Raw genomic sequence first — 14,182 nt, forward strand, 5'->3', positions numbered from 1 at the left:
AGTCAGAGTCTGGGTGGGGGACATACACACAAGCTTGCCTCAGATACCCTGATTATATGATGTGAAGTCAAAGCCTTCCCATGATTTCTTTAAATTCTTAGCATCTTATGGTATCATAATCTTTTCTCCAAATAAACCTCTACAGCTACATGGGTTATTTCTTTTTTCACCCAAACTCAATATAAATAACTCATCCTTTTCCCTAGTTTCTGAAAAAGAAAAATTCCACATACAACACCTTTCAACAAATATTAAGGAAAGGATGTGAGTAACAAGGAGAAATCACAGAGAGTAATTACAGCTCACTATCCATTCTCACTACTTGTCATATCTCATCCCAAATCATTTCCTGGAAATCCAAATATTCTTCCTTTATTCATGTGAACAATTCAACCTCCAAATTTGTACAACTGCTCACATTAAGATTCATTCTCAACCAAACAAAGGAAGGCCAGTTAATAGGACTTGTTATTCTTAGAAACTTGGTAGAATTTGAAATGAATATTTTCTGCTGTTGTGCTCCTTGTGCTTGAGTAGGATGTAGTACAGTTCTGGCCTGCGCTAAATTAGAGGAACCAGGAAGAGAGTAGATAATTCTACTAGAAGCATCAGGAAGGCACTCTTGTGAAAGATGACACTGGAGCTAAAGTTTGAAAGTTAAATCTTGAGATGTTCACCAGAATCATAAGGTATATTCAAGAGATGGGAGTGTGTGTATGTGGCATGGGGAGATTCCAAACAGATGGAAAGATGGAACAGAATGAACAATGCTACAGGAGTCCCTTTTGGCTGGAGTGTGTGGCGCGTGTGTCATCATGTGGGAATAGAGAGGTTCAGCAGAAAGAAAATTAGATATGAACCCATACTCATAGCAAGGGTCCAAGTTGTGAAGACCATTGCTTCCTCTGTTAAATCTGGATTGAATCCTACAAGTCATCTATTCTCAGTCATGGAAATGGGTTGCAGTATGCACTGAAAATATTGCGTTAATACTAATGAGCCAAAGTCTGAATGTCTTTTTCGATTCTATTTAATATATGTTTCCCCTATGATGTGATATTCCCATTCAGTTGTTTTACAACATACTCTGTTGAGTGGACAAGAATGGAATGTCATTAAGACTAGCATACTGGGATGTGTTCATAAACCTAGATGTTCCTAGGGATGTGTCTTTCATGCGAAAATCATCCATTCTATGAGCTAGAATAGAAAAAAATATTGAGAAGGATTGCTTTGGACATTAAGGATTTTAGGCATGGAAAGACAAATGACGCATTAGTAACAGAAATTAAAAGAAGGGGAATCACATGAAAGCAATTGTGAGGATAGAACTGACAGGACTGGACCAAATGACACATTAGCTGTGGAACGGTAAGAGAAAGGAGCAATATGCTTGTTAACCCATCCTTTAGTATTGGTTGTGTTTAAAGCCATTGAAAAGACTTTAGAACAACTCATCAGAAATGAGTCAGAGACTAGGGTGGCTGAAGACCTTCAGGAGAGTTTAGGGCATCTGGACTTGAGCCAATGGAGATACCCAAGGACCAATGCCCCAAAGGCGAGTAAGTGCCTGGTTCAAGGGAAGTGCCCTATGGAAAAGGAATCCCAAGATTTCTGTAGAATTTTCTCTCAGGGCTCTAAAAGTCCTCAATTAACTAGAGAGCTAATAATCTCAAGTATATTAAAACTAAGATATTTAAATAAAACTAAATTATTCATTGAAACCTACACTCTAGCAGGCATCCAGTCAGCCAAATATGTCAACTTGCATGGCTAATATTTCAAAGTCTAAAAGTCTTGAGGCACTCAGTTGTCAATGTGAGTGTGACTCAAAAGCCACATGAGAAAAAGGATTAAAAGTTGTGGGTAGCCTATGAGAGCTCAATTTGGAGGGATATGGGTTTATGGACCCTAGTCCCTGGATTAGCAATAAATAAACGAAATACAATACATGTCTTGATGACCTATTTATATGGGATGATGAAAATAATTTCATCAACTTCATGAGCAAAATATATGTGATTTTTCTCAGTCTATATTCAGTTTCAGATAACTTTGAAATTGTTCTGTCAGTTAAAGAAATCTATTCATTATTTACTCAGGGAGTAAATTCTAGAACCAAATTTAAATCTACAAATTACTCATGCTCTTCTGCATAGGGAGTTTAGGAGACAGTTTATTCTGTCTTTTAAAATGGAAGTGTTTTTCATTCCTCTGTCACAACCTAAATTCATAAATGACTAGAAGCAAAGATTATATTTTGATTACCTCATGGTAAGAATTCAAACTGAAATGACAGGCATTAGAATTTATTTTGCCTTAGACAAGTGATACTATTCCCAAATCCATCAATTTTCAAAGCAAGGAAAATAAAATAATTTACCACATACATGTTATTTTTCAGGTCATATTAGAAGTGTCCACTTTCTCAAAATCTCCAATTTGTCTAAGAGGTGAAAAAAATTAGGAACACATATATAAAAAAGGACAGTGCTTTAAAAGGTGTATATGCTGGGAAAATGCCTGAAACAACAGTCTCTGACTCTTTGAAAAGGGCAAAACTACTATTACTGGGTTAACTTAAAATATATCTCAAAAATTGGTAAGTTAAATTACATTTGGTTAACCAAACAATTGTATTTATCAAGAACATGCTATTTGTCTCAGTTCAGGTGTGCATCATATCTCAACTGGGTTTCCAAATTAGCCACCCCTGCAACCTGCATCACTTCTTTTTTTTCATCCTTTACATTGCTATAGAGTGTTACTATGGATCTCAAATCAGATTATTTCACTCTCTTGCTTAAAAACCTTTAGATTTGCCTTAGCAACGTCTTTTCCGCTCTTCACTTCTCTCTTTTGCGTCTCACGTAAGTCAACTGTCAGGTCATTTCCAAGATCATTTACTCGCTCACATATGTGGTTGCAGGGAATTTTGCCCTCTCAACTAGAAACATCTCCCTCCCCTCCATCCTCTCCTTAATTCATGTATGTTCTGTATTTGTAAAAAAGAGTTTTATCTTACTAATTACATATAAAGCCAGGTCATTCAGCCAAAAAGAGTAGTGATGTTGGCAATACAGATATGCAAGGAGAAGCCACAAAGTACTTTCTTTAAGTGAAAAGGTGAAAGTTCTCAACTTAAGGAAAGAAAAAGAAATTGCGTGTTGAGGTTGCTAAGATCTACGGTAACTTTTATTACAGCATATTGCTATAATTGTTCTATTTTATTATTAATTATTGTTGTTAATCTATTACTGTGCCTAATTCATAACTTAAACTTCATCATAGGTATGTACGTACAGAAAAAAACATAGTGTATACACAGTTCAGTACTATCCGTCCTTTTAGGCATCCACTGGGGGTCTTGAGACGTATGCCCCGTGGATAATGGGAGCTACTGTAATTGACTATTTCAATAGACTGAACTGGTCCATCCAGTTAAAATGATCCTTAAAAGACTGGTGGTTGCCAGGAGATGGGGGGGTGGGATAGCGAGAATCGGGAGATGTTGGTCAAAGGGTACAAACTTCCAGGTACAAGGTGAATAAATCCCAAGGAAACAATGTACAGCATGGTGATTACAGTTAACAATACTGTATTGTATACTTGAAAGTTGCTAAGAATGTAGATCTTAAATGTCCTCATAAGAAAAAAGAAACAACTATGTGAGGTGATGGATGTGTTAATTAACCTTATTGTGGTAATCACTTCACAATATATACATATATTAAATCATCACGTTGTACACCTTAAACATACACAATGTTATATATATCAATTATGTCTCAATAAAGCTGGAAAAATAAGATCATTAAAAGACAAAGTCAGTATTCCAATGACAAAATAAGTAAAAGGAACATAAAATATGTGCTTTACATGGAATAATGTTGCTGGCTTGAGCTTAATTGGAGCATAATAATTTGCATAAAAATGAATATAATGATTTAATATGCTATATAAATAGGCATGAATGACATATGCTTACTAGAAAAAAATTTTTGTGAATTACTAAGCATTCACAATTTGTTTTTACTTTTAGTGTTGAGTTTATTTCCAAAACATTTTTAGTGTATTACTTTAAACCCAATTGTCAAGGAGGTAATAATTTTAAGTGGCAAAAGAGATGAGAACTGTAAAGAAAAAAAGTAACTTTTACATTACATTGTGAAAATATATCATTCTAGTAATCTCTCCGCAAGGATTTAAAAAAAAAGCTATGAAGAAAAGACTGTGGGCTTTTTTCTTTTGGCTACAGATTGTGTCTGATAAATCACTCATTACTAATTTTCCTTATCTATAACTTTCAGAGCTATTTTTCTTTTCAAAAAGATATATGTTTCATTTTCTAGCACTTACTCCAGTAGAAATTCCGGGGGATCCTAGTCTGGCCAGAAATGAAATGTCTTTTGGTGGACATTTGCACACTCCATGGGTAAAATTGCCTAGATAATGTACACATATTTAACAGTATTTCTTAATGTTTTCAAATACATTTTCTCCTTTATACTTTAAAATAGCCCTTTGACTGATAGCACGTAGCACAATTGTCACCAAGGCAATAAATGGTACTGTGTACATGAGACCTGTCCAAACAAGTCTTTTAACTCTTAAAACAGGGGAAATAAAGTATCATTTTCCCATGCCTCAAAAAACCTTTAATTTTCTCAAAGAAAAAACTACATAGACACAAAGGACTTAGTAAAAGGCAGTGACAAATAGCAGAAAATAAAAAAATTTCACATTTAAAGGCATGGCTGTTCTTTCAAAAGTTTAAATCTTAAATTCCTCTAGGATTATAAGATCCACCAGAAAATGCTTGAGGTGAGGAGAACCCAACCTAGGAATTTACATTAGAATCTGCTACCTGAACTTAATTTAATAAATAAAAAAACAATCAAAGGCTATTTTCCTAATAGAGTCTGACCCAATGGGGCAGGTTAGAGAATAAGGGAGATAAAACTCATGCTGTCTCCTAATAAACAGCTTCCAGAATTGAGGATTGGCTCAAGAGAACTTCATTTCTAGATCTCCAATAAACTTGAGATAGAAGCAAATTGGACATTAATTTGTAAGTGCAGGCACTTTAGCCATGCAAGACGCAGACTATGTTCTTATTTTAATTACACATATCTGTCCATATAGGCATTTAAGAATATTTCACTAACATGGGTGTACTTCTAAGTATGAAAATATGGCCACAGCACAATATTATATGGTTTCCAGTCTACCTCAGGTAGACAACTTCATGGTTATTAATATCAGTCAAATGGAACCCAAATTGAATTCAGTTCTTATTTTTAACTCAAGTGAACAATGTTCTTAATCCTCCAAAAGTCTTTTCATAAACATTTTGATATTGGTATATTTCTTGGACTATAAATTATGCTCCAGTCTTCTTCTCATTAATTAATTAATTTTCTACTGTTAGACATAGGCACTAGAAAACTTCATCTTCAGCTAAGATGTTAAAGCAGAAGAGCTCAGCGAATGCCTGAGTTCTGAAGATCTGGTAGACTTGCTTGCTATGGGAAGGCATTTTTTTCCCAATGTTTCTGGGCACGTTGATGACAAACAGGGAGAGAGGTCCCCTTCTTAATAAATTTTGATTGACAGTTCTCTTGTGCTGAGTGTGATCATATGGTACCTAGTCCTTGCTGGCTCTGCCTGAAATGACAGATCATGTGAATTCAAAGCCTAACTTAAATGTTCTGCCATTTTATTACTGGCAAGAGAGAGAATTTAAGTGGAATGTCAGTCAGGTTTTTATGTTTTCATCTGCAGCAGCAAGCTTCAGTTAAAAATCCTCTGCCCTATCTATGTCTCCTAGATTTTTATGAATCCCATAATCCAAATTCAAATACTTCAATTTTCTCTAATATGATTTTTGGGGCCCTGATGTGTAAAAAAAGCTGTGATGGCAAGTGCCACTTCTAATTCATATGAATGACATTAATCCCTCCAATATGGTTCTCTTTTCAGTTTCTATAAAATAGTCTCCAATTCCTAAGAAAATGCTTACTGTTTATGAAGAAGATATATATTTATTTAATTATTACATTTTTCTACTATTGGTTCTAGTGCCTCAGTTTCCTAGATGAGTAATAGATGTCAATAAAGCAGAGACCAATGGATTAAAAAGTACTCAACCAAATTTGCTCTTTGCAAGTAATATACAATTAACACATTTGTTTAATAGACATGTGTATGTCTTAGAGTAATTTACACAAATAGAATATACTTTTGTTTTCATTTATCTTAAAAAAAAATGTTGAATTCTTTCTTGTGAATTACTGCCCATTTCTTTCTCATTGACTCTTCCCACCAGGTGCAAGGAACCATCTTCCCAGCTCCCAATTTCAATCCCATAATGGATGCCCAAATGCTAGGGGGAGCACTCCAAGGATTTGGTAAGCCTAATAATTTCTATCTTTTATTGTAATTTTTTTTCACTTTACCTTGGTTTAAGGCTATAATATCGGTGTAACCTAGCTCCAAAGAGCCCTGCTGTTTGAATTCTTCTTTGGCCACACCAATCTCAACGAGCTATGCCAACCCCAAGCACTCGCTTCTGCACTCTCCCGTCACTGATCTCGTTGTCACTGTACTTCTCCTTTTGTCTCACTTGCTGACTGGGTTGTGAGTTCCAAGAGCATGGAGGCTGGCATGTAGGTGCTTAAGAAATGGATGTTCAATGAATGAAACTAGAGTTTAGAAAAGGAATACAGAAAAAAGGAGGAAAACTGTTGAGTTCTCTTAAGAAAGATTTAATCCTTAAGATATGATACGGAGCTGTTAAACATCCATATATTTTCCTTAAGTAAAACCTGTTTTAAGAAGACTTCTGTGAGCATGAAGATAAACATTGACAACTTAAAGGAAACATTTGCATAAAACATGCAAAGCCTTTCATAAGAAAGCAAGTTCTTAACTTTAAAGACAAGGTCGCCTTTAGGAGAACTGTACTGTGTGTGTGTGTTCACACGCGCACGCATGCTCATCTTTGTGTTTTATTCACTAGTAGAACCCCATAGGAAAACAGTAAAGGACTTTAAATATGCTCTCTAAAGTCGACTTTAGGAGTTTGCAGTGCTTTCATGCCTTTTAAAATATCAATCATCACTAGAAAAATATACTGACATACTAACAAAAAGTTATGGATTAACTTTTTCTCCAGGAGGGTAACTTTTGCTTTAAAACTACGAATCAGAGCAATCTATTCACTGAAAAATTTTCTTTGCTCCAGCTTCAATTTTCCTGTCATTGCAGTTTTAGGATCAGAATATGGATTTATTTTGACTATCATAATTTTATGCTTGTCAGTGTTGTAGGCTGAAGAATTTCAGGAGGTTTTGGTTTCATTGCAGTGTTCACTCTAGCATGCCAGAGCAACAGCACAGCTCAAAAATGCTTTAAAGGTCCATCCATCCTGATGACCCTGGCAAAGTGCAATTGAAAAAGACAACTGCTCATGTTTTCCTTGGCTGCTGTGGGTTTTTTCTTAGCTCCATTGTTATTGATATATAACATTGTATAAGTTTAAGGTGTACAATGTGATGATTTGATACACGTAAATATTGTGAAATGATTAATACAGTAAGGTTAGTAAACACGTCCTTCACCTCACATAATTACCATTTTGTTGTTATTGTTATGGTGAGAACATTTAATACGTACTCTTTCTTCATCCATTCATCTGTCAATGGACACCTGGTTTCCATGTCTTGGCTAATGCTGCAATGAACATGGGGGTGCAGATATCTCTGTGAGACAGTGATTTCATTTCCTTTAGATAAATATCCAGAAGTGAGATTACTATATCATATGGCAGTGATATTTTTCATTTTTGGGGGAACCTCCATAATGTTTTCCATAATGACTGTACCAATTTTCATTCCCATCAATAGTGCACAAGGATTCCCTTTCTCTACAGCTCTAGTCTTCTTGATAATACCACTCTAACAGGTGTGAGGTGATAACTCATTGTGGTGTTCATTTGCATTCCCTGATTTACATTTAACTTGTTCTTTTTTTCTAATTTCCTAAGGTGGAAGTTTAGATTTTTGATTTTAGGTCCTTCTTCATTTCTCACATATTTATTCAAGGCCATAAGCGCTGCATTTGCTGCATCCCACAAATTTTGATTGGTTATACTTTTATTTTCATTCAGTTTGAATTTTTTTTAATAATCTTGAGACTCCTTCTTTGACTTATGTGTTATTTACAAGTGTGTTGTTTCATCTCCAAGTATTTTGAGGCTTTCTAACTATCTTTCTATTATTGATTTCTATCTTAATTCCTTTGTGGTCTGAGAGCATATTTTGTACGGTTTCTATTTTAAACTGGTTATGGTGTGTTTTATGACCCCCAGAATGTTGTCTTAGTGCTACATGAGCCTGAGAAGAACGTGTAATCTGCTGTTCTTGGATGAAGTACTCTATAGATATCAATTATATGCAGTCGATTAATGATGTTGAGTTCAATCACCTCCTCACAGATTTTCTGCCTGCTGGATCTGTCCATTTCTGATAGAGAGGTGTTAAAGTCTCTAGATACCATAGTGGATTCATCTTTCTCCTAGCAATTCTATCAGTTTTTGCCTCACGTATTTTGATGCTCTTTTGTTGGGTACATACATAAGATTTGTTATGTATTCTTGAAGAACAGGCCCCTTTTTCATTATGTAATGGCTCTTTTTATCCATGATAATTTTCCTTGCTCCAAAGTCTTCCATGTTAAAATTATATAATTACTCCAGCTTTCTTTTCATTATGTTAGCATAGCATATCTTTCTCCATTCCATTATTTTTAATCTATCTGTATCTTTATACTTAAAGTTAGTTCGTTTTGTAGACCACTTAGTGCTATTTAAATATAATTTGAAATTTTAGTAATAATTATTTTCTTGCCTAGTAGGCCACTGTTTCCTATGTGACCACACAGTCAATGCTCATTATTCACGGATTCCATATTTGCCAATTTATCTACTTGCTTAAATTTATTTATAACTCCAAAATCAATACCTGTAGTGCTTTCATGGTCACTAACAGACATGTGCAAAGAGGTGAAAAATTTGAGTCACCAGACTGCCTATTCTCAGCTGACACTGAACAACAAGGTGATGCTCTGCCTTCTTGTTTCAGCTCTCACACTGTAAGCAAGTGTCCTTTTTATGGTCTATCTAGTGCTACATTTTTTGATATTTTATGTTTTTTGTTGGTGATTTGGCTCTTTAAAATGGCTCCGAGCATAGTGCTGAAGTACTGTCTAGTGTTTCCAAGCACAAGAAGTATTATGGAGAAAATATGTGCATTAGATTAGCTTCATTCAGGCGTCAGTTCCGATGCTGTTGTCCATGACCTTAATGTAAATGAATCAGCAATATGGGACATCCTGAAAAAGATGAAAAATAAAGAGAAAATTCATTGTTCTGTGCATGAGGCTGTCTAGAAAATGCTAGAGTAACATCCATGCTCTGTTATGAAGCTATGGAAAAGCAGCTAAATTTGTGAGTTCGTGAGATGATAATTGATAACAATAATTTAAAAAGTGTAGTGGTCAGCTTTCTTTTGAGAGTAGTGCTGTCTGGCTTGCATGTTTCAAAAGGTGATAGAGCATAAAAATTGTTAAACTTTAAGGTTAAACAAGTTCTACAGATCAAGAGGCTGGAGAAGAATAATTCCTTAAGATATTCTTTAAAAATACTCCCTAAGTTTTATACAGGAAAAGCATAGGCGGAAGAGAAGGTTTTCAATGCTAATGAGACTGGTTTGTTTTACAAGAACATTGGAAAACAAATACATATAATATAAGCGGCATTTCTGTTGACAAAAATGTTGTAACCAGAAGGTCGTAGAAACTTAACCTTATGTTTCCCCCAGGAGCAATAGTTCAGGATTTACTAATTCAGTCTTCATGGTGACTTTGTAGAAAACTATGACAAATAACAAGAATCAACTGTACATTGTAAAAGCCTATAAAATGGTATGGTTCATCATACTAGGCTTTTCTGTTAAATTAGAAAATAAGAATTATCTAGAAATTTCTGTCCTAATGCAATAAGACAAGAAAGAGAAAAACATACAATGATTCTACAAAAGAAACCAAAATTCCGATTTGAAGAGGATATCATTGTATATCTCAAAATCTAAAGTAATCAACTAAAAAGTTACTACAAATTATGAGAGTTCAACAATTTTTCTGGATATAAAGTAAACACAAAATTTAATATTATTTATTTAATTAAGCAATTGTGTGTTAAAAAACAAAAGAAAAATATAACTTGAAATATCAATAGAAATGCAAATATGAATAATTTTAACAAAATAAAGTTGCTCATCATTTGCCAAAACTCTACAAATCTTTGCTAAGTCTTGTAGGAGAAAAACCAACACTTAAATAATTCAGCAGATACATGATGTTAGTCACAGAAAGGAAACTTGACAGAAAGACAACTTTTCTAAATTGATTCCTAAGTTTACAGTTATTTTGATAACATTTTTGAGATCCATATAAAATTATTCCAAAATATCTCTGGCAGGATAAATGAGCAAGAATTGCTATGAACACTTTGAAAAGTAAAGAGTAATTCAGAGAAGTATGTTGTGAATAATTTCAACAGAAAAACAACAAAAAACAGAAGACTATAAAAATTAAGTAAATGTGATGATAGTAAAAATAACAATGGATATAACTGAAAAATCTATTATTAAAAATATGCTCATTTTGGAATGCCCATTAAGCAGGTAACAGACTCCTCTCGAACTACTTAATATCCCTTGAGCCCCCAGCTTTAACTGGGCTAGTCCCAGGACACCACGTTGCTCTATGCCTCTACTGGAGGCTGCCGTGTTTTCTCACAAACCATAAATTTCAGTCTTTGAAGCTGATTCTATACCTCCCTACTTTCATTTTCCAGCTTTCAGATCATTTCTTGTACCTGTATGAAACACCTTGCTCTTCCTTCTGTTCCTCAATGACACAGCCATCTACGTAAATCCTAGTCATCTGCCTTCATTCACTGGATATTTCAGCAGCTGACTCATAGTTTTCCTATGATCCTACAGCCATCCAGGGTGGCTTTAAGTTCCAAAAAGATGATCTGATTAATATCCTAGGCTTTCCATTTATTTTTCTCCTTATCTCCATTAAATACGTCCTTTAGTCAAAGAAAAATTGTACCACACAGAATTAAACAGGCTAGGGAGACTTTATTCAAGACTATTGCAATAGGGATCAAGACTACCACGATAGAGGAGAGAGACTGAACTCAATTTCTCTGAAACAAAAGACAAGAGAGTTTTTAAGCACTAGGTTGAGCTAATGGAAAAGTACTGCAGATTACCAGGGGCTGAGGGCATTGGTCAATGTGATTAGGTCATCTGTGTTTGCTAATTAACACATATGGAACTTTGGTTCCTACCCTCCCACAGAGAATGGGAGATAGGGGCTCCATCTTTCCTGATGATTATATTTCAAAGGGATGACTCCCAATTCCTTGAGAAAGAAATTTCTGTGTTGTAAAACTGGCAAGTGGTTGGGAGGAGATTTCATCACAAAAGGGTAAGGAAAGAATTTACAATTGCAAGTTTTCCAAAGTAAAGGCTCTCAGAAAAGGGAGTCAAGGACCTACAGTCAGGAAAAAAACCTGTCTAAATTTTAGTCAAGCTGAGGGGAATGTTAAGGCCTTCTTGGTCACTCTGTCTATAATTACAGCTAAACTTATCTAAACTAGTTGTGTATACAGATGCTGTATCAGTTCAATGAGCTGGTATACGAGGAAATGGAGCCCTCATAGCCCAGAAACAGAGCCTCAATTATGGGAGAGAGAGACCATGTTCCATGCAAACCACGAGAGGTTCACACCATCCCTCAGAAGGGTGCATGTCCCTTGTACTTTCATAATTTTCTTCTCCATTACTCTTCCTTCTTCTGGAGATTCTGAACTACAGGAGTTATTTTTGTCTTAATGTATGTTCATTATAAATCATATCTCTCAACTGTAAAATGAGAAAGGAATTGTGCCCATTTAAACACTAATCAGCTTGAAGGTCGGGGAGGACTTTTCTTGGTGGGGCAGGAGAGATGGTTGAAAAAACACCATATTCTTTACTCCTCTGTATTTTTCATTGAATTTTTTTAAAGGAAAATCTGTAGTAACAGCACCAAATGTGTGATAGGAAGAACCTAGGCTTCATCAGTGCGATTTCCACTTGTAGTTAAAACTGCTCACTGCTCTAAAGTACCATCAGGAATAATGCTTGCACTTTGGTTTTGATCCTTAGATAATCTGTTCTTCCTCACTACAGAGCAGCAACTTCACTAACCTTCAAACATTATTCGTTTCCAGGCTGTGACAAAGACATGCTCATCGACATTCTAACTCAACGCTGTAACACACAAAGGCTGATGATTGCAGAGGCATACCAGAGCATGTACGGCCGGGTAAGGTCGCTTCATCTTGACCTCCTTCTAGGGCAAACTCCTGAGAAATGGCAATGCTCTCAGAGAATGGGTACTGTTATTCTTTCCAGTCTTGCAGGTTACAAAGATTTCAGACTTCTCTGTATGTCAGAAACAGCTCCTACGCCTCTAACATGTTTGAAGGAATATAAAAAAGATACATCATCAAATGTGTCTATGTGTGAGGTATGGTCACCCTCACAGTGACTCCACCAGTCGTCTCTCAAAAATCGTTCAGCTTCATAAAATCAAAGTTCTGATGGCCTTACACTGCCAGTTGGTCCAATTATGCTAAAAACGTTATGTGGGAAACGCCCCTGTGTCAAGCTTTAGCCAAGGCAAAGAAAGAACTAATGATCATCAGGTCAAAAAACAAGATCCTTTCCTGCAATTCACCACAGGTCCTCACCTAACTCTCAACCAAAGTGAATTCCCTACTAGCTTTTCTTCTCACAGCATGTCGTTATAGAGACCATTAAAAAGAATGGCAGTTAAAAATAGTTTAAGGCAATAAAACTATCCATAGTGCTCTAAAGTAATCACATTCTAATTCCAAAGCAAGTACCATTAAAGAGTCCTTTCTTCTGTTATGCATTTAAAGCACAGATTCAGAACAAAAACTCTTCAGGCCAAAAGGACCTGAAATAGCAATTACTTTGTCAACTAAGCATTGTCGATGAAACACTATCATAAAACCTTCTCTATAGAGTTAGTCCATGTAAATTTACTCCATCTGTAAACCTCAGCCTTCGAACAACTATAATACATGAAATAAAGGCTAGCCTTCTGTTTCAGAATAAATTAATAATCCAAAAAGCCACCACTACTAGTGAAATTAGTTGAATTAAGCCATAGAAGGAAACCAGTTATACTTTTTTCCCCCAGGTAAAACTGATACCTTAGCTTATGTTTCTATGACACTAGTGCTAGTTTTCTTTTGAAAGAGAAGGTAAAAACTATAAAAGTTGTAGCTTTAGTAATCTAATATTGTATTAATATGCATACTGCTCTAAGACCGGTCATTTTTCAGTGATTTTTTTAACCCAAAGGTTTACATACATCTTTGATTTTTATACATCAAATCAACTTAGGTTAAAGCATTACTTTATCAATCTCTACAAAATTACACTAAAACAGAATAAAACAATCAAGAAATCAGATATCACACTCAAGGCATGTAAATTCATTAAACAATTTATGCTCTAGTGAAGCACATTTCACTATACATATAAGGTCTCAAAGTTTGTTAAATTCTCACTTTTGCTGAAGAATTCATGCCACATGGAACAGCTTGGCTAATACACTAAATTGCACCAACTGGGAGACAGGGAGTCATGCTGGCCCCTTTCCTCTGAGAGACCCTTATCATACAATAAGCTACCAAGTCTTAGGGCTGGCCCTGTGGCCGAGTGGTTAAATTTGCACACTCGGCTGCAGGCGGCCCAGTGTTTCGTTGGTTCAAATCCTGGGTGCAGACATGGCACTGCTCATCAAACCATGATGAGGCAGCATCCCACATGCCACAACTAGAATGACCCACAACTAGAATATACAACTATGTACTGGGGAGCTTTGGGGAGAAAAAGGAAAAAATAAAATCTTAAAAAAAAAATAAGCTACCAAGTCTTATAAATTATTTTTCCTCTCACACTTCTCTCGTTTCCCCTCACTTACACAGTCTTGACTCAGGCCTTCATCTTTTGGTGCCCAAGATAAAGCT

At 35.5% G+C, this 14,182-nt stretch overlaps 1 protein-coding gene across 1 annotated transcript in view; it reads left to right on the forward strand.

Annotated features, from left to right (window-relative positions):
* ANXA10 (annexin A10) overlaps positions 1-14,182 on the forward strand; it is an 83,270-nt gene that overhangs the window by 24,286 nt on the left and 44,802 nt on the right. Inside the window, exons 2-3 of the mRNA XM_014851475.3 lie at positions 6,329-6,410; positions 12,350-12,444. Coding sequence (XP_014706961.1) covers positions 6,329-6,410; positions 12,350-12,444 — 177 coding nt within the window. The remainder of the gene's footprint in view (positions 1-6,328; positions 6,411-12,349; positions 12,445-14,182) is intronic.

Source organism: Equus asinus, chromosome 3, assembly GCF_041296235.1.
Source record: "Equus asinus isolate D_3611 breed Donkey chromosome 3, EquAss-T2T_v2, whole genome shotgun sequence".
NCBI lineage: Eukaryota > Metazoa > Chordata > Mammalia > Perissodactyla > Equidae > Equus > Equus asinus.